Raw genomic sequence first — 25109 nt, forward strand, 5'->3', positions numbered from 1 at the left:
TCCACCATCTCCCCCAAGAAACTATAATTTTAGGTGATTTCAATATTGACTGGCAATCCTGTTCTGGCAACCATCCAACCCATCATGTAAACCTTCATGGTTTCACCCAACTAGTCCAGTCGCCAACCAGGATAAATAAAATCTCCAGCAAGCACACTACCCTGGATTGGATACTAGTCAGTAAGAGCCCCCAGTCATATATAACAGGCTGTTTATCAGATAGCCTCAGTGATCACTCCCCAACATTCCTACTGAAAAAATACCTATACCAAGCTAAACCTGTTGTCTACCGTCAAATACTTAAAAAAAATTAACTTTAACCCACTCACATTCATCTCATCCTTCAAAGAATGTAACTGGCATCCTCTAAAGTACCTCAGTCTTGATGATGCAGTTGAATTTTTTAATACTACCTTCCTGAGCATCCTTAATTACCATGCCCCCATAAGACTTTCCAGAATCAAAGCACAACCCTCCCCATGGATACAGAAAACCACTAAGTCAGAAATGAAAAACCGGGATAAAGCCTGGGAGCACTGGCGCAAAACCAAAACCCCCTCAACTAGACAGAAATTCCTAGAACTATGCAACAGAGTCAAAAAGCTAATAAAACAGGACAAATTCCAATACTACCAGCCCCAAACAATTCTGGTCCTCCATAAACTCCATCCTCCACCCAGGTAAAGTCAGTACCCCTCCTCCTGACATCCCTCACTCCTCAGACAATATTGCTACCTCATTCAACACATACTTCACACAAACCATAATATCACTAGCTAAACAACACAACCACCCCCTCCCCTCCAACCCACACCTTCAACTAGTAATCTCCCCACTGCTTTCTCTTTTTATCCTGTACCTACCTCCAACATAAAAAAAACTCTTAACTAAACTTAAGCCCACCAAATTAGCAGCAGACAACCTCCCAAGTGAATACCTATAAATCGCAGCTGATGCTCTGGCCTACCCAGTATCCATCTTGATTAACCGATCTCTGTCAGAAAGTTACGTTCCCACACTGTGGAAAGTATCACATATAATTCCAAAGGTGGACCCTCCACAGAACTAACCAATTACTGCCCCATAGCTATTCTCTCTCCACTCTCCAAAATACTAGAGAGATGCATACACTCTCAGGTCTTAGACTACCTCCTTACTAACAACCTCCTTTCCAATACTCAGCATGGTTTCCGACCAAACCATAGCACCACCACTGCCTTACTCTCCTTTACTAACACTATCCTTCAGCATAAAAACGATGGCTATCTCTCCTCTGCTACTTTCCTACACCTGTCTAAAGCATTTGACATGGTCCCATACAAACAACTTATCTCTGTCCTCAATAACCAATCCTTCTCACAATCAGTCACTAACTAGTTTGAGTTACCTGTCTGACCGCCAACAATCCGTTGTATGGCAGAATGACAAATCTCCCCAACTACCTGTCTCCATAGGGGTTCCCCAAGGATCCATCCTTGGACCCCTACTCTTTATTTTCACCAATAATCTAGCCTCTGCCACCAAACATGGCACACTCATACAATACGTAGATGACTCTGCCATCATCTGCTCAGCCCAGTCCCTACCCAAACTGCAAAAAGTCACACAGGAAGCCTTTTCCTCTGTTGAAACTTGGTTATCCGATGCCCAATTAATACTCAACCCAAACAAAACTAAACTACTCATCTTCCAACCCACCAAACATACTCAAAACAACTCTCACTTTAACATCACAGCAAAAGACAACACCACTATATACTCAACTGAACACACCAAATTGCTAGGAGTGGAAATAGACTTGACATTCACATATCCATGACCATAAAAAAAGTCCACAAAAAACTAGGAGCATTATACAGAAATAAGCATCTTCTCACCAAAGCAGCAAAGATTTCAATAGCAAATTCCCACCTTATCTCCACCCTACTTTATGCCTCTCCAATATATACCAACCTTAGGCAATGCGATCTAAACAAGCTAGAGACCTGCTACAACAAAATCGCCAAATTTGCCACAGGGGCATCCTACCGTAGTCACCACTGTCTCTCACTTGCTGAACTGGGCTGGCTTGAACTCCCTCACCTCCTTCAATGGTATCAACTCTCACTCACCCACAAACTAGTAAACCATCCACTAAATGTCCCATCCCTCCAGAATCTACCCCAACCCTATTGCACCACCAGACCACTAAGATCCAGCAACAAAAATCACTTGCAGATCACTAAAGCCAATAACTCTGCTGGTGAAGCACTATTCTCTTGCACCATAGCCCAATTATGCCCTTGCATCTCCCACTTTAATATCACCCACCCCATCCAACCGCTACCTTTCTTTCCACTCCACTAACTACCTTGATTATAGCAAGCTCAGATGCTCATAAACCTAGTACTTTTTATACAGCAGGAACTTCTTATTTTAACATTTGTTAATATCTGTTATGTACTTCACAGATAAAGATTCTAGTTGTCTACTGATGTACTATGTTCTTCATCTGTAAATATGTTGTAAGTAATTGCTATGTAAATTGTTAATCGCTATGTAATCCAATGTAACTACTGTCTGTTTATTTTAACTGTGGAGTTTTTCTCCCCGGGCCTCCGCTGAAAATGGACCTATGTCCAGTCGGACACTCCTGGTCAACAAATATAAATAAATAAGTAAATAAATAAATATGTACTTTCTGTGAATTGGGTGTTTTTATCCTCACTTTAAGTTGCAGTGCCTTTATTCCTTCTATTGCTTCTGTCACTAGCACTAGCATTTCTTTTGTATTCAATGTTTTAACTCCAAATATGCCTTCATGCACAACTTCACCAATCACTTTTTCAGACCTTTTTAGATTACAAAATACTTATATCACTGTATCAGTGTTACACAGGTTTACAAATCTGCAGTGTGCTGATTTCATTTTGTCCTTTGTTTTCTATAAGAATTTTAGAACACTTGTATATATCATTTCCTACTCCTTAATACCCATTCATTCATTACCTGCAATCAATACAGTCCTTCTGTTGCCATTTGTTTCTACATGCCATATCCTATTCTATCATATCCTTATACTGTATATTGCCCTTCCATTAGCACTAGTCTTCTGTAACTCATACATTGTTAGCTTTCCTTCAAGTATTTTTTGTGTATCTTTACGGACTCATTTTTATTGGAATCTTTATATCGGCCCAGATAACCCGTTTCCATGCATTTTGTTTCCTTATAGATTTCAGTTACTCCAGATTTTAATTTTTCCAAGAACTTAACTTGTGGCATAATCCACTATGATATAATGTGCAGCTTTATAAAAAAAAGTCTCTCATGAAACAAATCTGTAACATTTATAAATTTCTAAAATGTGCTTTTGGTCACAGATGATTCAGCTAGTGTTGCCCCCATCTTCTCTAATTAAACTAGCAAGTTAAATTAATAGTAACTGAATTATTAATATTTTTCAAATAATGGAAAACTCAGGTCCCATTATTCTTTGCAGTATTTTTCCATTCTTGTTTGTATAAATTTGTTTACTCTCTTCAAATGAATTTTCAGTACTGATAACATTTTCCAGTAAGCTCAGGTGTTTCTGTCTTCCCTTATTCATATAAATTTCTATATAAGTTAGGCCCATATTAGAGTACAGTTGCAAATTTTTATGCTGAAGATACAAAGGAATTAGTTCTGAAGTGAGTGGGTTTATTTTCCATGAATTACAGACACGGTGAGGTGATCAGACTTGTGCCTTCCTGTTAGGTTGTTTGGATTTGGGAAAGAAAACAAGATCAGACCAAACAAAACCAAAATTAAATCACATGGTTCCCGTAAGAGACAGTAGAAGTAGAATGGAATATGTTGTCAGACATCATTAAACTGAGTGATAATGTAATATTATTTAAAGATAGGGCAGACTGTCTGTGGCAAATATTACAGACTGGGATGACAAATAGGACAGTAGACATTACCTGTAGATATACAATGTGAACATTCATAAGTTAGGCTGTCTAGCATGGTGTACCATTTTGTCTTTTTTTTACTTTTTTTTCCAAAATGCAGATCATCTGTTTTACTGTTATTAATATCCACTCGTTATTCTAATCTTCATTCCTAAAGTTTTCAACATGGAATTCAAACTGTCTTCATGGTGATGTTGTGTTCAACGCATTCATCACCATTGTCCTGCTTCATATTTTCTATTAATCAATTTCCCTTTTAACTTTTTACTGAAATGTTTCTTTAACATTCTGCCATAATGATAATGGTATACTTTATAATATTCAATTTGCTTAGAACCTTTTAAGCAAATGTATTATTTTGTTTCAATGTTTTATGATAACTGAATACTTTTTAATCAAAAAATATTTTTCTTTCTTTGTTTTTTCTTTAAATAATATAATGTCCAAGTTAAATGTAATTTTTAAGACTTCCTACCACTGGAACAGAAAATCATAACAAAAATATCATTTACTTATGTACTTATAGTTGTTGACTAGGAAAGTCCAACTGGGGAAAATAATTATAAGTCAAGGCTTTGTTGCGGAGAATTTGAAAGAAAATAAAAATTAGTTACTTCAAGACAGACAGTGCAGTTAACATATCAGAAAATACAACTGATTAAAATGCATTGAAAAGTGTATACAAATATTTGATATGGAAAACTGATACAGATTACTTAGTATTATTTTACATTTTATAGAATGGTAATTCTTCAAGCAGTATATCAACTTAATCAGGACATATATGTATACTATGGTATAGCTCAAAAGCTGGAGAAAATAAGAAGGTAAAATTAACCAGTAGATAATAGCACTGGCAGAACAAGAAATCTTGAAAAAAAGACTTTGTGTGAGATACCTGTATTAATGAACACACCCTAAAGCTCACATTCACCTGATTGTTTCAGGTAAGTGCCGAAGAGTGTAGCAGACAGATAGTGCTGGGGAGGAGATAGAGTGTGAATGTGTATGGCTGCATGTCTAAGTGTATATAGAGCTGTGAGTGGTATAAGGTGAGTCTGTGTATCTGCCTGGAGGTTGCAGTGGTGGGGTTACTTGGGGGATAGGCAGAATAGGGTGTGTGTGTGTGAGAATGTATGCATGTCCATGAGTGCATTTGGGTGTGTGTGTATGTCTAGATGAATGTGTTTGGGTGGCGGGGGCTGTCATACCTCCGCTAGACTAATGAGGAAATCCTGCACACTTAAAAATTAATAGGAAAAAGTTTTGCAGCATAAAGGAAGAATTTTTAAACCACATGTTCTTAGCACACAGTGTTAATTCTCTGTGCTACCTATAGAGACCAAGGATACTTTTAAAATATTACACAAGTCTTTGAAAAAAAAGCAATTAAAGTAAAAGAAGAGAAGTTTCAAACCTTGCACCACTGACAAAGAAAGCAGCATGTCAAGCAAAAGTCTCAATCCACTATGCTAAGTAATCCATTACAGGAGCATTTCTTTTGAAATATAATACATATGAAACTGCAATGTCTGGAAATATGTGATTGTAGCAATCTATGAATTATTCAGGACGGGTAGTTATAAGAAGCAACAGAAGCAGCATCCTTTAAATTTAGGGACAGCTGAGAGAGGTGGGGGTGTGTCCAAGTGAGTGTGGTTCAGAATAAAAGTCAGGAGGAACGCTAGATGTCACAAGGGAGAATAAACTTTTACTAGAACATACTTTAAAAGTTAATAGAGCAAGAGGTCTGGCATCTTGATACACTTTTGAAACTGATATAAGAAGTATGAAACCCTAACGTCTGGCATTATTGACCGATTGTAAGGATCCGTGATATATGGGGACAGGAACAAAAATTAGAAGAGACATCAGACATTTATTCAACACCGGGACAGGTAAAAGTTATGTCGGTGTGTGTTTGAATATGTGCATGAGTGCGGGAGAGTGAATGGAGGTAACTGTGTCAAACCAATACATGAGTCGCCAGTGTTGACTAGCACAGGAAAGTGCTTATTTGTTGTCTTGGTAATTGAGTGATTCAGACATTTGTAAATTAGCCAATAATAAGATCTGTTTTAATTTTGGCTACTGTCTCTCTTAATCACATTTGTTGCATATTAGAAACAGTCTTGTTTGGCTGCAGCTCTTTCCACCTGTGGTGGCATTCTTTCTGAATTCCCATGAATGACACGAACATTGATGTGATGTAATTCCTATTGTTGTTCCAACAATAACGTAACTACCAAATAACAAATGATAACTTCTGTGGGATAAAATGACTACTTGTTTACATCCTGCAAAATAATCTAAATAACTCAACTGACATTTGTAGCATGTTGTTTAAGAATTTTTCATTACTTGACTTGGGCATTTTTTATTGTGTTTCAATGGCATTTTATGTCCAGCTGTGGATCACTGTAGCTTGCATGTATTGTTTTACATTTGCATTATTTTGATTGCCTGTATTATTACTGACTTTTGTTTTTGTATTTCACTTCTGATATGTATTTTTTATTGTAGCTTGTACATTCCACTTGGATGATTTTATATATTTTTATCTTTGTATTTTGATTTCTTTTGTTGACTTTTTTGTTTATTTTATTGACTCTACACTTTGCTTTAGCTCTTGAGTTTGCATTTTTATTGTTTAGCATCAGTTTAATTTTTATTTATAGTTGTTTTATTTATTCATTTATTTTATTTTTATTTTTGGTTATGTTTAGATCTTATTTTCATTTATTTTTGTTTGCCAGTTACCATTTCTTTTCGGTGTCTGCAAGTAGTTTATATTTTTCTGGTTAGTTTGGTTTTACCTTATTTTGAATTTGATTTTTTTGTATCTTTGTTTTGGTCTATATTTACTGCTATAGTTATATTTATTTTGTATTTTTCATTTTAATTTTGAAGTATGTCTATTTTATACTTTGCTTTTTATTTACTTTCCTGGAGGCTCATTTTTTTAATATGACCTGACAAAGCCCTATGGGTAAAAGTACTTTTCTATCCTGAGGATTAATGATCCTACATATATATATATATATAAATATATATATATATATATATATATATATATATATACACACATATATCATACTACTTTAGTTTTATTTAGGACTAAGGCTAAGTTGCCTGTTGGAGATTTCTTTATTCATATTTCGTATGCCTGGAGCAGTACAAACATTCACACAGACCACCCCCCTCCTGTCTTTTTACTTGCCTCTGCTATTTTCTTTTACTTTTTATATGTGGATATTTTGGTGGTTAAGTAGCTTTATGTACTACACTTAGGTGTTTAATTTGCCTAAGGAAGTTTGTTTTTCATATCTTCTTGGAGTATAAATTATCTTTAATTGCTGGTTATACTTTTTGGCCACGTATGTGGATTGTGGTTTATTACTTTATTTTTCAGCTCATTTTTCTTATCTTATGGCTTATTGTATTGTCTGAGTTTCTCCTTTGAAGCAAGAGCCTTCTGACTTGATTTTGGTTTAATTTATACTTGTATTGTTTATTTTAACTGCAGATTAAACTTTTAGGTACACATTTTTTTATCTGTTCTGATTTTTTCCTCTGGAACATGATTCTGCTTTCTTTTATTTTTTATTTATTTTTTTTTTGTTGTAGCTTGGCTTTCTTCTATTTTTTTTTTTCCTCAATCATTTTTCATTTTATGTTTTGCTTCTGTACTTGTGCTGTTATTTCATTCATACATGCTGGAAGTTTGGTTCTCATCTGTTTAGTTTGGTTTGAGTTTTTGGGACAGATTTATTTATGTATTGCCCTTTTTAGTTTTACCTTTGTTAAATTTTATTTTTGATATTCTCTTGGGGTGTCGCACTTTTTTAAAATTTTTTTTTTTTTCGTTTGGATTTTGATTGTGATTTTATTGTAAGTTTCTTCTTGACTTGTGGACTAGGAGCTGGTTGTTGTAATATTATGAGCATGAGGCTGATTACAGTATACTGGATTGAAGTGCATGCTCTAGCTCTGCTTTTTTAAGGGTTTGCCTCTTTCAAATTGTTTAACTGAGTGACCTATCAAATTGTTCATACTAATTAGCTATGTAAGTGTACTCCAATCATGCATATACTTTTCACTGCCGAGGTTTTGAGCTAACGTTTTCTAGGGTTGGCAAATAAGGCTCATTTTAATATTGAATTATAATCTGTTGTTGAATATTCCATGTGGCTAACCTATCACGAGTCATCCCATACTTTTCTCATTAATGTGCATGTTTTTTGTTATCCTGATTTATGACCTTGGTATTTTGCCAAATTTTTAGACTTGTGTTTATATACAAGCACACACACAGACAAATGCACACAGTTGGTCTCTGAGGCACAGTTACAATACTAAACTTTTCAGTGGCACATTTTTTCCACACTGACATTTTTCAAGTGTCTTTTTTAGACGTTAAGGAAGAAATGATGTACTTCCCTTTCTATACGCAAGTGGCTATTTAACCACAGTATCTAAGAATAGTAACTTAATAACTCCTAACAAAGGGATCCTGCGAGCCTGAAAGCTTGAGTAATCACAAAACCTATGTTGATCCAATAAAAGGTATAACAGCATGTCTGTGTTCCTGTGTCTTTGTGTTTACAAGTATTAGAGGAGTCAGTGTGTAAGATACATAATTCCTGAAGCAAAATATGCAACAAAAATTGTGTGCTTTTTATAAACCAGCACTGGTCAGCATTCCAGTATGTTGAACATTGATTTCATGCATATACTCATGAACCCACCAGAATAGTTTGCTTATTCCAGTTTTGTGGCTGAAATAACTAAACTTGGGAATAAATTAGACAAGTGACAATTAGGAACTACATAGACCAATGATTTAGTGGTCTACATTTTTTTCTTAAAAATTTCTAGTTTTAAAGCAAATTATAGCAGCTCTGAAGCAATAGACTTTGCTGCAGCTGCTTCTGTTAAATTTGTATTTGTTTTCTAATTCCTGTGTTTTGACTTTATAAAAGATTGTCTCATATATTTGGTACATAACAGACACACTTCTTGAGAGGATGCATATCACTGCATGGAAAGAAACGTTTAACTCACAAGTTCTAGGTTTGTCACACCTCTCTCGGGCTGTGGCCCAAGACACTGTGTGACTGATTGCTGTTGAATGGTATCCCCTAAATAGGATACAGTCTAAAACTTATTTGCTACCAAGATTTAACAGGTGGTTTTTGATAGAGAAATGAAGTTTACTACCACAGGCAAACTGTTACGCTCTTCATTGCAGGAAGTTTTCTTAGACGGTTTCTTCAAAGATTTCAACAGCAATAATTTTTCCTTTCCTTTCCTTCCAGGTCTTTTCCATTGTTGTGTTTGGATCAATAGCCAATGAAGGTTATGTGAACAAGCCAAGTGAGGTGGAGGAATTCTGCATCTTTAACCGAAATCAAAATGCTTGCAACTATGGTGTCACCATTGGTGCTCTTTCTTTCATCAGTTGTATGCTGTTCTTAGCACTTGACATCTACTTCCCACAGATAAGCAGTGTAAAGGATCGTAAGAAGGCAGTACTTGCTGATATAGGCGTATCTGGTAAGAATTTTGTTTTGTTTTGTTTGCAATCACTATTTTTTGTGTATCACCACCTAACAGTCTTCAGCACAAGATCTCTCATTTCTTTTGTAGACCTTTTCATTAAACCTAGTTATAGCCTGTATTCTGGAAGGTTTTGTTTTCCATAAACACACAAAGTTGCATAATGTAGAGAAGAACACAGTAGCATGCTTTTTTGGATTTTGTAGTGACAACTGTTGCTCCATAGCAAGCTACCCAGCCCCTAAAAAGTGGCCTTGCCACCAGTACTATATCCTCCCTGATCCTATCCTGTACCAGTGCTGCTGTTTAAGGTTTGTTAAATTGAAACATGCTGTGAACTGCTTCTGTCTTTCACAATTGCATTTTTGCTCCAAAAATGCATCTTAATTACATACTCAATTTTCAAATACATATGCTGTGTTGCTGTTGGCATAGTAGACCTACACTGTAGTTTTTCATTACATAATTTGTTTGGGTTATTTGCAGTGTATTGTGTATGAGAATATAAATGTTGACTTTTTCCTCACTTTGTTCCAAGTAATTGTGTTGCCATATATCTATTTTGTGTTGCCATATGTCTCTTTGGGAGAAAAGTGAACATGAAAATGATTTCAAACAATTTTTGCTTGTCAGAGTAGAAGTGCCCTCTCCCCGCCCATTCTAGGACTACTCAGTTTGCCTGCCAATCTGTCCCCAAGGCCATCCTAGCCCTGCCCCCCCCCCGTGTGATTCTTTCAGGAACTCTACAGGTTTTCTTTACCACATCTTGGGAAAAGCTCATTCTGAATGGTCACAGGCTGTTTGAAACATTTTTTTCAACAAAATTTGTTTTAAGTAATAAAACATGTTTTACTTTTATTGGACCTATCTATTATCCCCCAGTTATGGCTTCTAAGAGCAGGAAAGCCCACAGAAATCAGATTCTCCTTACATATTTTCATTTAAAGTACCCCCTTTGTTTAGGGCTTTCCTGAAACACCAAGAGGTGCCCAGATTTGTAGTGCATTTAACAAGACTTGCCTGTAGGAGACATCAAAAGGTCATAAAGTTACTTTTGCTTAGTTTTGTGGCATAGAAGGGTAAAGCCCTGAGTTTACTTCAGAAGAGCTGGGTTCAGTTAACAGCATGGGAAACATCAAGAGCTAAGTAGGGAGGGATGTGAGTGAATGACTGATGTCACCTTGTCCATTGTGTGTATGGTAGAGGGTTAGTGATCTGGCCCATTACACTACTGAAACATACAAGAGTGGGAAGATTGCAAAACTATGGGCTAGAGCAATGACTGAGCTGCAACTCATAGCTAGAGGGATTAGTATGTATGACTTTTCTCCTCCAGCTCCCTAGAAATGCAGCAATAGAGAGAGGCACCAGTTGTGACATTAAGGGGTAAGGCTGGGGTTAGTGAATGCCCATTGCAGATGACAACCCACTGTCAGAATATGGCCCTCACCTTAGAAGGGATCAAATAGACCTGTGGGGTTTTGCCATTGTTGGGAAGTTACTCTGCTCTTGGAACAAATAAGTCACTTTTTATCCTTATAGAAATAAATGAGTCTATAGGCTGCTGAGAGGAGGGCTTTTGATGGTTTGTGGGGCTAAAAGAGAAAAAGAAAATGTTCTGGAAAATGAGACAAAGAGAATAATGACTACCATAGGAATTAAAAAATGAACGAAGGCCACAACCACATTCTTAACTTTCCATTATGGTAGCCCGTTTACTGATGGTTCAGCAGCACAAAAGACTGGTTCAGCAGGTAGCCTCTACTCTACCAAACAGAATGTTGTAGTCATTCTAGATGCTCCTCAGATGCCAGATGCTACAAGCTCACCACAGGTGAGCTCCTCAGTTCAACTGGAGCACCAGCAACCACTAGTCTAGCAGTTAGTTTCTCCTCAAACCAGAAACACTCCAACTTCAGAGTTCATGTCCTGCTGGTGGTATTCGTCAAGTGCTGGACATTCCTGTTTGCAGCAGCCAGACAATTGCTAGATCTTTCACAGGTTTCAGCCATGCATCTAAGGTGGGAACAGATGCATGCCACATTCTGGCTGGTCTGACACATGTTCCGATTGGACAGGACCTTATACTTAGTCTTCCATTTCTGTGCCCTGTGCCCTAGACATAAGAGCTTAAAATGGCCCTTCTGGAAGTGGATACATTTTTACTGACGTTAGCTTTATTGTTGCTGGATCTTTCTCACTGTTAGTAGTTCATACACCTTCTCCTCTTTTTGATTAATTTTTCTTCCCCTATGCCTACCAACCATCTGGCTGATCGACACAATCCAGTCCATTTATTCCCAGTGGGACAGGAGTCATTTACAGCATGGACATCACACAGGCTGGATGTTTTCTGGTATATGCCCTAGCCTTCCCTGCATACTGCAATAAGTGCTCCAAGAGTGGCCCATGCGATGGTTATGTCACTTGTTAATACAGGTGGCATATTCTGTTTACCCCCTTTGTGAGCAGATAAGCTACTTTTAGGTCTCTGGTCTCCATCAGAAATGCATTAACAGTATGACTCCTAAGTGTTGTCAGCAATCTTCCCCTAGGTAGTAATAGACATGCAGTGCTTCTTTTATCTCCCCAGCCAATTCCTTCAACACCTGGACCCATAATCAAATCTGGGTCAGGAGGAAAATAAGACCGCATCCCTTCTGCGTTATAAAGCTGGCATTACACAGGCTTTTTTTAGTCTGCATCCCTTCTGTGTCATAAAGCTGGCATTACATGGGCTTTTTCTAGTATCTTCTCAGCAGCATACTTCACTCCAGCACCCATGGCGGTCAGATCTGAGTTTTACTGTATAGCAGCCCTGGGCTGCACAGTACTTTCCTTTTATGTTTGTGGTCCATACTCATCAGCAAGATTACCTTTCCAGATTACTTTGTACCATCTAAAAGTATCAGCCTCTTTGCAAACCTCCACTCACTGAGATTCCACTTTCTTTCTTGATGTCCCGGTTCCTTCCCTCCCACTGAGAGAGAGAACTCTGCTCTCAGAAACCTCACTAATGGTATTGCAATTTCATCCTACACAGTGACATTCATATGGTCACAGAGGAGCCAGGGGAGACCTGCTCCTAACAGAACCCACAGAGTCCACAGGAGAAGCACCAACACAGCCAGCAGACTCCTACCTACAGCCAGCGTCAAGGTCATTGGGGCAATCTTTGTCAGAGGTAGTCTCTTTTTAGGGCAGAAGACCCTTATTCAGGGCATCCGGGAACAATTTTGAGTCTAAGCCTGATTACACAAAGGAGGTCAGGGAAGAATATCCCTTCATATGGCAGCTGAAGGATGTCAGTTTCAAATTACTTTCCACCTCTTTTCATTCTTCAACTTTGATATATAATCTTCCACATCAAAAAGTGACAGCAAGAAAGGAGATAAAAAAAAAAAAAATTAGACACAGATCAGTCTAGTATTGCCCAGAGGAAAAAAGTCAAAATCAGCACATGCCAGGAAATTTATATCGTTTTTTTTTAAGTTCTGAAAAAAAATAGTTGTCATGCTTATTGTGGATTTAAGTGTTCTCATCCTGTGCTTCCCAAAAGAAGGCTTCTGTATAGCAATAAATACCTAGTAATAAAGCCATCTCTCTCTGCAATGTTAAATCAACAGGGTGTTGCCATTTTGCCAAAGGTATGTGTCATTTCCCTCTCAGTCAGGGCAGTGTCTATCTCTAAAGGTTCTCCAATGCTTTCCAAGCAAAAAAAATTCATCTGTTGAATAGAAACCTTTTTCAGCTTGAGTAGCAAGATGCCAGTTGGAACCTTGTGACTCCTGCATGGATACTGGATTGTCTCTCCGAACTATTCTGCTAGATTTAGCCAATTTACTGTTAAAGTTTACTTAGCTGTTTTTCCCAGCTTCCCCTAATTCTGTAAAGGTTTGCAATGCATTTTGCAGAGCTGTCTTTTTTTCTGTTCCTCTTAAACTGAGGCCAGAATTCTCAATGGGCTGGCTATTTTACTGTGGAGAAGCTAACTCTGTCTCCTTTTCAGTACTCACTGGATCTTAAAATGATATGACATTGTCCATGTCTTCACTGTGCTTGGATATGTTGCACGTATCTCTGAAGGAACTGCCAATCCATCAGAATGTTTCCATATCCAGCATTACCATTGGCTGTGATTGGTTGCAGACATAATGTATACAACCTTTATCAGCTGCACTAGTGTTCCATTTCCTGGATCTGTCCACAACTTAAAAAAAATTGTTATAGCCCTACCTTAAGAACGTTATAGAAAGAAATACGTTTTCATAAGTGAGATTTTATTTTATTTTAAATTATTGTACTGAGATATTTTGCTTTCTTTCAGAAGTCATTCGGACTCAAAAGTTTTGTAAGCGGGGCAAGCAGATTTTAAGATTTTTTCTATTATATGTTGAAATGTAATACTTTTAGAGATCATTTATTGTCTGTCAAAAGTTTGTACTGTAAGAGCTGTATGTGCTAGCTAGTAAAATTTGGAAACTGAGCCTTTTTTGTTCCTTTGTACAATTTCAGTGGAATGTAAACTATAGCTACCAGTCACATGTAGTGTTTTCTCATGAACAAAGTGATGCATCTCAGCTGCATGTCCCCAATAGTCTGCTAGACCTGCTCTTGGCCAGGATGAGGGACTAGCTGGTACCAGTGTGTAAACAGTTATTTCACATATTACTGCGTAAGTGTTTTGTCCTTCAGTGTGGAGAAGGCAATCATTTGTTGAGTAACTAGAAACTGAATGCCAATAACTCTAATATCATTAGTAAACACTGCAAGTGTAAATTGCTTAAACTGTCTTCTACATAGACTAGAGACCCTGCAAACAAACATAATATGGTTCCTAAAAAGCACATTGGTAACTAAGTAATCTAAATCCTATTAACCATTTACCTGGCAGTTTAGTGGATTAAAATGAGCTTCATACTACCTCTGAGAAAATCTTTAGCTAGGCAATATACCTGGGTCATCCTGAAAAAATGCTTGTGCCTACTGGTTTCACAGTTACTAATTGAATTAAAAAAATGTCAACATTTAAGTTTTTTTTTTTATTAATACCAGAAAGCCACTTTATAGATCACTGTTTAAACCTGTCTTGCAACTTTATTTAACTTTTGATAAAACAAGTGGAATATCATTAGTTGTGCAATAGGTAACAAAACACACTTGTCTTTGGTACAGAAGGCTGTGTGGGTTCTATTCCCACACCAGGTAGCTGGATTAGTAACACTGTAGTGCAGCACAAGGATGCTGCACTCTTGAGTGTGTTATTCTTTGGATGAGATGTTAAACTGAGGCCCCATCTGCCTGAGTTGGTGATAACTGAGGTGGGTATAAAATATCCCATGGCATCTAATGAAAAGATGGTCTAGAGCTTGAAGTAAGCACTCATTGGTTCTTTTGAGCTTTTTTTTTTTTTTTTTAAGTAGTTTAAGGTTGTATTTTCTGGTATTTAAGCCCTAACTTTGAGAGGATTTCTGTCTATACACACTGAGCCGAGTGGAGGAGGGGCATTAACTACAACTCTGATCTGAGATATATAACAATAAGTATCCTGTTTTTTTTTTTGCTTATTTTTACTAGTTATTGCTTCTAGCAATTTGTATATAGCACTTTTTATTGCATGCTGCATACTTTTTACTGTATTTTATTGCTATTAACTAATCTGCATGGTTAAACTAAAATTGTCTGCCTTACAAGGCCTGATAAATAAGGTTTTTACTGTCACACTGTTTGTAAAGCTTTTTAGCTAGTTTCACTGTGTGAAAGTTATTGACGGGAAATTTTCTCTACTTGTTAAGCACCTGTTTAAGCTGCGGTGGTAGCATTGTCGCCTCACAGCAAGAGGTTCTCCCGTTCGATTCTCTGCTGGAGTGCCTTCTGTGTGTAGTCTGCATGTCCTCCCCGCGGTCGAGTGGCATTCGAAAGACATGCGTGAACAGGCGTGCCTTCATTGAAGGTTGGGCATTGGGCTGGCACCTCAGCACCGTAAAAATCTATTGCCAATCATTAGCAGACCGGAGTTCCGCTGTGGCAACCCCTAACCGGGAAAAGCCGAAAGAAGAACAAGTTAAGCACCTGTTTGTTTGTTCTGATTTCCTGCAAAGGAGTGTATCATATAACTGATTTGTTTGTAGTTAAAAGCATTCTGTAGAGTCACCTTTCTCCTTTATCTGTTTAAAAACTTTCATTTTGTGGCTCACTGCTGTTCTTCTGCTATGATAAACATTTCTGTAGTGTTTACTGTCTAAAAGAGTGTAGGCTAGTAGCTGTTGTTCCACACCCTCCCTCCCTGTTGGTGTCTTGCTGTTATAATTGGTGGCTTTGCAGTTGCCCGGCTCTACTGTAAATTTGATCAAGGACACTCCTCCCAGTTTAGTGTCATTAGCTCATTCTACCTAATACAGAGAGAGAACATTTGAGAAGGCCAACCCACTTCCTAACCTTGAATTATCATCTGCTTCTCCTCTCTCCCTTTCCTTTACAAAAAAAGAAACTTTGTTAGAACCTCCCTGTGTTCTGCTTAACTGTAAAGAAAAATTGTGCTTGTTTCCTGCCTTTCCTATAACTAGTCTAGTCCAGATACAGATTTGCTATATCAAGGACTGCTTGTAAGCTCCTGAGGCCCCCAAGCCTGTCTGTGTTGGAGGGAAGCCTTCTAGCTTATCAGTGGGAGTGGTAAGCACTAGGTAACCTATCTACCACATAAGGAGTGGTTCTGGTCCAGAAATTGTAGTTATTGGCCGTTTGGGCAATTTTTCCATCTCTCTCAACTTTCTGATTTAAAAGCCCGCATTTGCACTTGTTTCCTTCCTGTAACTAGTCTAGTTCAGATACAGATTCTTCGTTTTAGCATTTGAATTTGCTTATTCGTGCTCAGCACTTATTCAGAACTTGTTGTAAGCACTTAATAAGGTACAAATTAATACAGCACTCTATCTTCCTCATTACCTAGAGGAAAACAGTTTTTGTACTTACTTTTCTCACTTGCTTAGAGAAAAACAGCTCTTGTACTCACTTTCCTCACTTGACTAGAGGAAAATAGGTTTTTATTCAGGCATGTCCAAAGGTCAGCTCCCAGTGTTCTCTCTTGTATATCTGTTGAATCTGGGCATCTTAGGGCAATGTAGCAATTGCCTCATGTACACAGACAACCCTCTCCTCCTGCCATCCAACACTACAACCTGTGAGAGATGCACTTATCTAGCCAAACTGGAGGTAAAGCTCTCTCCAACCAAGACTGAACTTGACAGTCAAGAGGAGAAAGTAAACGCTTGCACCACACCACACTCCTCACATAGTCCCACTAAACTTACACCACCAAAATCCACACATAGAAACACAAAAACATTCTTGGAGGCTCTCAGTAATCTGCTCAAGCAACAGAGACCTCCAAAGCAGAAACACAAGCAACCTCTACCACCAACACAACCCAAATGACACACAGCCTCAGTGTGCCACTCAACCACAGCCCATAAGGCAAACAACATACCCAACACACTAGTCATAGGTGACTCTATAGTCAGACACACTGATGTCCCACTCACCTGGCTAAACAAGGAAAAGGTTACTGTCAGCTGCCTGTTGGGTGCCAGGATCCGCCACATAACCCACACACTCAGATCACTCCACAACAAGTACAAATATGACTCTGTTATTGTCCATGTTGGTGTGAATGACCTGAGACGTACCTCCCTGGACTACATGAAAAGAGACATGGAAGAGCTCTCTGATCTCATAGCCCAAGCAGGTATGACCCTAGCCCTGAGGAGCATCTTGCCATTGCCCAGAATAATACTGCAGTACAAGGACAAAATGATTGACTTCAACAGTTGGCTAATCTTCTGGTGTCATTCCAAGGGGATATAGCATCTGTCTGCCTGGGACGACTTGGTCAACAGACCACGATGCTTTGCCAGAGATGGCTTGCACCTGTCACCCCTGGGATTACGGATACTGGCTAAGGCTCTTGCCGCCCCTATAGTGCCTTTTTTAGGCAAGGTTCAAATGACAAATTCACCACCGTAACAGGAACAGGCAAGCAAAAACTGAGGGTAATGCTACTCAATGCTAGAAGTCTAAATCTCAAAATGCACTCCCTCGAGGCACTCCTTAAAATGGAGAACATCAATATCTGTGCAGTGACTGAGACCTGGTTCAAGGCTCCAGAGAGCACTCCTGCATTACCAGGCTATAAGTCATACCACACTTTTCGCCCATCTAACCTGGACCGGAACACCAAAGGCGGAGGTGTGTCCATATTCATTAAGGATATCCACACCTCTAGACTAGTTGCTCAGAATAATGCATTCGAGGTTATCCAAGTGCAACTAACTCTGGGCAAAACTGCAATCCATATTGTAGCTTGCTACATCCTCCACCATGCCCCAGGATTCCCACTCCTCTTTTCTTGACATACTGGAAAATATTAGGGTTCAACCAAACACCCTAATAATGGGCGATTTCAACTACCCCACCATTAACTGGGAAAACTACTCATGTACCAACTCCTTCGTTCAACGCCTTCTGGAATTCATAAATTCCAATGTCCTGGATCAACTTATCCACACCCCCACCAGGGGCAACAGTATCCTAGACCTAGTCATTACCAACATAAGTGACCGGTGTTCCACACCAGAACTCAACTCCTTGATGGGTCAGATCTAACCATAAGCTAATCACCCTAGATATCCACATCCCACCTCCACCCCCCCCCCCCCATTAAAGGAAACCACGGTAAAATATTTCTCCAAAGCCAACTTCATGCTTCTTAAGACAGAAGTGGCAAACGTCATGATACCCATGAAGATGGACATTACAGTTACGACTGCTGAATCCTACACAAATGCACTCTATAAGCACTTACACGAGTGCATGGATCTTGCTATCCCAAACAGAACCAAGACGCTATCCTCCAAATAAAAGGAAGCCAATCTGGTTGTCCCCTGCCATAAACAAACTCTACAACAGAAGGAAGAAACTGTTGCAAAAGAGAGTAAAATCCCATGAGTGGAGGAGCTCCTTGGTCAGCCTCAGTAAGAAGCTGAGATCCCTTATAAGATCCTCCAAAACTAGCTATGAAAACAAAATCACCACTGATTCTAGGGGCAACCACAAAGCATTCTATAGCTATGTCAAGAATCTCAATGGCAACACGCAGATCTGCACAGAGTTACAGCACGATGGCATGAAAATTACAGAACCAACTGATATTGCCAACATCCTGGCAGATAGGTTCAGTGCTAACTTTACCCCCCTCAAGGGCCCATATCTATACAGGAAGAATGCAGAGTCCCTGTAATCACAACTATGCAGGTAAAAGCTGCACTCTCTAAAGTCAAAAACACAGCATCCATGGGACTGGACAACATCCCAGGCTGTATTTTACACAAACTTCAGAATGAACTGGCTCCCCACCTAAGCACCATGTTCAGTCATAGCCTCACATCAGGCTTTCTGTCCACTGAATGGTGCACAGCAACAGTTATCCCACTCCACAAAGGGGGAGCCATCACTGATCCTGGGAACTATCTCCCTGTTAGCCTGATGAGCCTAGTCTGTAAGGCCATGGAATGTATCATCATGGAACTCATAAACAAAGACATTGGTAACCTCCTAACTCTGGACCCCACCCAGTTCGGGTTTGTGAAAGGCAGATCATGCCTTCTGAACCTGATCGACTTCTTTGAGGCAGTCACCAAAGCCGTAGACAAGGGTAAGGTGGATCACACAGCCAATCTTAACCTTGCCAAGGCTTTTGACACCATCCCCCATTATGGAATTATAATTAAACTAGGTATAAATCCCTACGTCACAAGATGGGTTGCCAACTGGCTCACTGACACAAACCCACACTGTAAAAGTTGCAAACTCCAAATCTGACTTCAAACCAGTGACAATTGGAGTACCACAGGGTTCAGTCCTGGGACCTCTCCTGTTTGATATCTATTTCTCTGAAGTACAGGGTAACACAGAAGGCCTTTGGCTAATGAAGTTCACAGAGGACTGCAAACTAGGAGCAATAGTCGAGTCCCCATATGATGTGGACATCCTACAGAAGGGCCTAACTGAGACAAATGCCTGGTGTCAGAGCCATGGCCTCAAGCTCAATGCCAGAAAGTGCATTGTCATCCCCTTTGGTAAAAACTCTGTACCCATGAACTAACACATAGGCGGCAGTCTATGTAACGCCAAATGTGTGATGAGACCTTTGGACCTAGGTGGACAGTAGTCTCTCCTTTGATAATCACATCACCACAGTAGTCAGGAAATCCTTCTACATGGCACACCTCATCACAGAAGAGTTCTCATCCAGAAAAAGAGGTCATTGTTCCCCCTCTACTTGACACTCAATAGACCCATTATAGAGTACAACGCCCCTTTTGGAATGTACCTCACAAGACATCTGCAGCAGCTGGAAAGGCCACAGAAGTACCTCACAAAGAGGATTACTGGCCTCAAATAGATGCCCTACACTGACTGTCTCAAAAAACTCCAGCTTTACTCCATAGCATATCACCTACTCCGAGGTGATCTCGGCCAAGCATATAAAGCTATGTCAAACCCAGAACTGTTGGACATGCTACACCTAAGGAAATTCCAATCCCTCCAAGCTACATGCTCTAGGGACCTAAACCTTGTCACCACAATAAACAGGACATGCTGGAGGGATAGATTCCTGTCCCAGAGACTTCCCATACTCTGGAACAAGCTACCCATCTATGTCTATCAAAGTTCCTCATTAGCACTCTTCAAGAAAGATCTTGATGAGTATATGGGAAATAGGAAATACACCCTGGGGATCACTTCTGTGGCTCTGCACGACAGGGGCACAGGAAATTGACTTTCTTGGGTGGTGTAAGCCAGGGAAACTTGTTGGCTAGGCTTACTTAGGCCCATGGACTGATAGATTCATAGGTAGGTACTAGGCTATGAGTAGGGAAAGGTCATGGTGCCATGGCCAAATTTCCTCTAGTAATGTAAATACCATTTCTTGTCTCCTGTGAAAAGAAACTACTAGCCTAGTGGGACTAACCTGGTTAACAAACAGTTAAAAAATAGGTTAATTATTGCCATAGAACTTCTAAATTAAGTCCCCTGGACTACTAGTGTCAAACGGCAAAATAAACTTTTCATCCAAAATAGTGCAATCAGCATACACTCTCCCTATTATAATATGGAGAGGCAAGCCTGTTTGTAATGAAATACATGGACATAAATAGCTACAGAGTTTAAAGAATTATAATTCTTTATAACTTTAAAATGCTGTTGCTTTCTAACTGTTACTGATACTTTAATCTTCCCTAGGTACAGTTTTCCTAGACTGCAGCAACATGTCATTCCATAAGCTAAATTGATTGACTTGCAGTTGTATGACCTACGTTTCAAATACTTATGATTAACATTAAACTTATCTGACTGTACCATATATTTCACTTGCATGAATTTTCATTCCTTTTCCTTTTTATAGAATTTTGGTTGCACAGGTACTTAAATATGTATTTCCCATGTGACAAAATAAGAAGAAAGTTCCCAGAAGTAGTGTGCACCAGTACTGAAACTGTTATTCCTGAATGCCTTCAGCTGTAGGAAATGTTGGTAAGAAGTTTAACTGTTTAGATAAGGACAGTCTTTGCCAGTACAAAGATCTAAAAGTTTGTTAAACAGCTCACACCTTAAAGTCTGCTTTTTGATTTTGGGAATGCAGAATCCTGTCCATATCAGCCATATCTAGTGTAGTGAGCCTTCCTTAGCTAAGCAGTAAAAAATTGTCCAGAATATGTAGTCTCTGCAATTAAACCCCTTGTCTTTTAACATTGTTGCTTTGCCCAGCCAGCATATTATGTAAATAATGAGCTAGAAAGGAACTGTAACACCAGCTGTACAAGGACATTTATGATTACTGTACTGCTCATTTTCAGTGAAACTATAACACGAATATGACCTTTCTAACAAATAGGAAAATCTGAACAGCAGCCTTAAGGACTGAAACGGCACAATGACAGCTGACCAGTTACTTCGAGTCCTGGAAGGATAGGAAAACATCAACATAAGTTATTAAATTCATTGCATATTAATTCTGCCCCCGTCTTCTTCCCCCTTTCAAAGGAGGAACTTTCTAACAACATCTAATCCATTGGTAATAAATAAAAAGCGACTACTGTTTTTTTTTTTTTTTTACTAACAGTAGTACAATGTTAAGCTGTTGAGAGTCTCTAAATCCTACAAAATAATCCCATCCCACATACTGTACCAAATTGATTAGCTCAGGATTTACAGCTGGTGAATTAGATTTTGCTAAATAAAGCACTACATTGAGTACCAGCAGCATAAGTAGGCCAAGGCTTACTACTACAGACTCTCTAGTTCCCAGAAAGGACAACTTCTTAAGTCAGTTTTAGGCCTGTTAGGCACATAATGGTAACAGTGATGATACTGACACCTTATATGTAGCGAAAAGGTTCAGTATGGCAACACCAGTCATGAGAGATGCTTTTTTTGCATATTCCTGTAAAGCCATTCCACAGAAAAATCATTTTCAGATATTTGATCATCATTTTAAGTTTTCAGCTCTGTTATTTGGGCTATCCATAGCACCCATAGTGTTTATCAAGTGGTTATTTCCATTTTTGCAAATTTCTGGAAACAAAATGTATGCATTTCCCTTATCTGAATGAATGTTTACTAGTAGCCTAGTCTCAGGAACTGTTACTTCATCATGTCAGCTTGATTTTCACTTTGTAACTCCTTTAGAGGCCTCAGTAAACTGAAAGAAAGCATTCCTGACCCTTTCAATGTCCTTAATCATGGTGCAGTTTTAGACTTTATTAAAATGCGGATATTACTTCCCAAGACAAGCAGATGCAAATGCAGAATATTATGACAGACATTTTACAGCAGCAAGCATTCACAGTAAAAATAAAATATGTAAGAACACAGGATACGTGTTATCCTGCACTAAAATTTTACATGAGGACATCACATTGGACCTTCAGAAATGTCTGGAACCAGGCTTAGGTCTCTCTAGAGGCTGTCACTCAACCATTTCATCCAGTGAAAGCAGAATTTATTTGGTTGACTGAACTTCTCGGTCTGTCTAAAGAAATGCCACTGAGTCCTCCAGTAACACAACAACTGATAATAAACACTTCATATAATGCATGATGGGGTAATATAGCAGTATGTCTCTCAGAGGTGACTGGTCTGCAAACATAATACCTCTGTATGTCAGTCTGAATAAATTGAAAGTGGTCTGCGGAGCCATTGCAGTCTTTCATGACAGTTTCTTTTCAGGTCACCTGTCATTCAATATAGACAACACAATATTAATGTTGTATAACAAAAACAAGGGAGATGGTATTTGGAAATTCCACACATTCTGTATGTTAAAGCAGTGCTTCTTCCAGGACTACAGAGAGAATAAGTCTGACATTGCACAAATGCGGGGACATGCCAAAGGTAGTCATGTCTGCAACTCCTCTCAGTAATCAGGTTCATTATTTATTTTTATTTGTTTATTTATTTATTGACATTTGTTAACCAGGTTTGTCCAACTGGGCTTGTGGCCCATTTTCAGTGGAGACCTGAGGAGAAAAGCTCCAGTAGTACATTTTAAACAAGTACAATTTTAAACAATATTGATATAATAGCAGTTATAGCAAAACTATTCACATATGTTGGGATACATGCATAAAGTTAAAGTTGCATTAAAAAGAAGCTCAGTAACAATTTTACATTGATATAGTTCAATAGGTCAACAATAAACATTTTTTGTTTGTATAAAATTATGCAAATGCATAGTAGACACATTGGAGAGAGAGGTGTAATGAGGTACTAAGTATGGCCCTTTTGAGGGTACATAAAGGGAAGGAAGACTATGTAGGGTCATGGCAAGGGCAGGTCCTGGAATTGAGAAAATAAGCTTTTAGTTCATTTTTAAAGTGTGAGGTGTGGGATATTGAACGTAAGTCAAGGGGAAGTTTGTTCCAAGCATGGGCAAGGGAGTGTTTGTACAGTAGTTTGCCTTACTTATTATTAATATTTATCATATTGTTTTGGACCTTAGTTCTTTATCTGCCATTCCCTCAGTACCAGAAATTACTTTTCCAGGCAAAACCACACAGAACCAGCATTTATTGTATAACTACCTTGTGGCCAAGAAAACTGTAATTGTCTGCATTGATAAAGCTAGCCAGTGTTCATTCTTGTTCCTTGCCTCTGAGTAAATCTATACTGTACCAACATCGGGACAAACTGCTCTTCCCAAACCTCAGGAAACTTAGAACTCTCATTTCTGAGAGCAGAGGATTCATACCTTACAGGTACTTGTTTTGCAGTTAAGTGCTAAACATGTTAAAGTAAGTCAGAAGAGTGATAAGAAAATATTGCTTGTAAAAGTGGGAAATATTTGTTTTAATGACTGATATAAAAGGATTAGACCCCTTGAATTACCTAATTTCAGAAAAACTAGATTACATAAATTACCTTTCCACAAGTAGCAACTAATCAGTCTGTTGAAGCTTTAAGAGGTATCTTTTATCTCCCCCCAGGCATATTTCTCCTGCTAGGGATTTGAACTTCATGGCAGAGACGCTAGTATCACTTTCATTTAAACCAACTAACACAGCACACATGAAGTTCCTGACTTTGAAAATGTATGAATCTCAGAATTACATTTTCTCATGAACAAACTACCTTACACATTAAGGGGGGTCGTATCTATAAAAAAAAATAATTGTTCATTTATGCCCATAATGGTCTCAGTCTCCTTAAATAATTCTACTGTCTGTTAATGTAATTACTGAATAAAGATCAACATCCACATATATATTCTGGATGTGCACAAGCAGTGCAGCTATTATGCAAGAATGTATCCCATCTGATATGCAGATCAATTACTGGTTTTGAAACTCTTAAGTATGTAACCTATTGTGTTACCTGTTGTTATTAAAATGGGTAGTAAACAATTGCAAAGAGCTGCTAGGGTACATTCTCCTGCAACATTAGCAACTTCTGCAGCTTGCTTTAGAAATGCTTCCACACAACATGTTCAGCAATATGTTAAATGGGCTACTGTCCACTCATTCATTAGACACTGTAAGCTGGAATCACAGTCCATGGGGCTAGTGTCCATTCATTCATTGGATGCTGTAGGTGGAATCACAGCTCAAGGAGTTAGTGTCCACTCATTCATCAGACACAGTAAGCTGAAATCGCAGTCCAGGGGGCTAGTGTCCATTCATTCACTGGATGCTGTAGGTGGAATCACAGCTCAAGGGGTTAGTGTCCACTCATTCATTGGCTACTGTATGTGGAATCATAGCTCAGGTGGTAGGTTATACTCATTCATAAGAGATTGTAAGCCGGAATCCCAGCCCAGAGGGCTACTGTCCACTCATTCATTGGATACTGTAGGTGGAATCACAGCCCAAGGAGCTGGTATCCACTAATTTATCCATTACTGTAGGTGGAATCACAGCCCAGGGGGCTAGGTGACACTCATTTTTTAAGATATTTTCAGCTGGACTCACAACCCAGGGGAAGGACAGGTTTTGACATGTCTGTGCTACAGAGCATCCTGGGACTAGTCACTTTGCATGAGTACTTTACGTGCTGCTT

General features: G+C 38.8%; 1 protein-coding gene across 2 annotated transcripts in view; it reads left to right on the forward strand.

The window, feature by feature from the left end:
* SYNGR1 (synaptogyrin 1) overlaps positions 1–25109 on the forward strand; it is a 607262-nt gene that overhangs the window by 431121 nt on the left and 151032 nt on the right. For both annotated transcript variants that reach the window (XM_044066862.1, XM_044066872.1), the window contains exon 2: positions 9257–9494. In XM_044066862.1, the coding sequence (XP_043922797.1) occupies positions 9257–9494 (238 nt within the window). The remainder of the gene's footprint in view (positions 1–9256; positions 9495–25109) is intronic.

This window comes from Protopterus annectens, chromosome 1.part0 (genome assembly GCF_019279795.1).
Source record: "Protopterus annectens isolate FY-2018-M chromosome 1.part0, PAN1.0, whole genome shotgun sequence".
Taxonomy (NCBI): Eukaryota; Metazoa; Chordata; order Ceratodontiformes; family Protopteridae; genus Protopterus; species Protopterus annectens.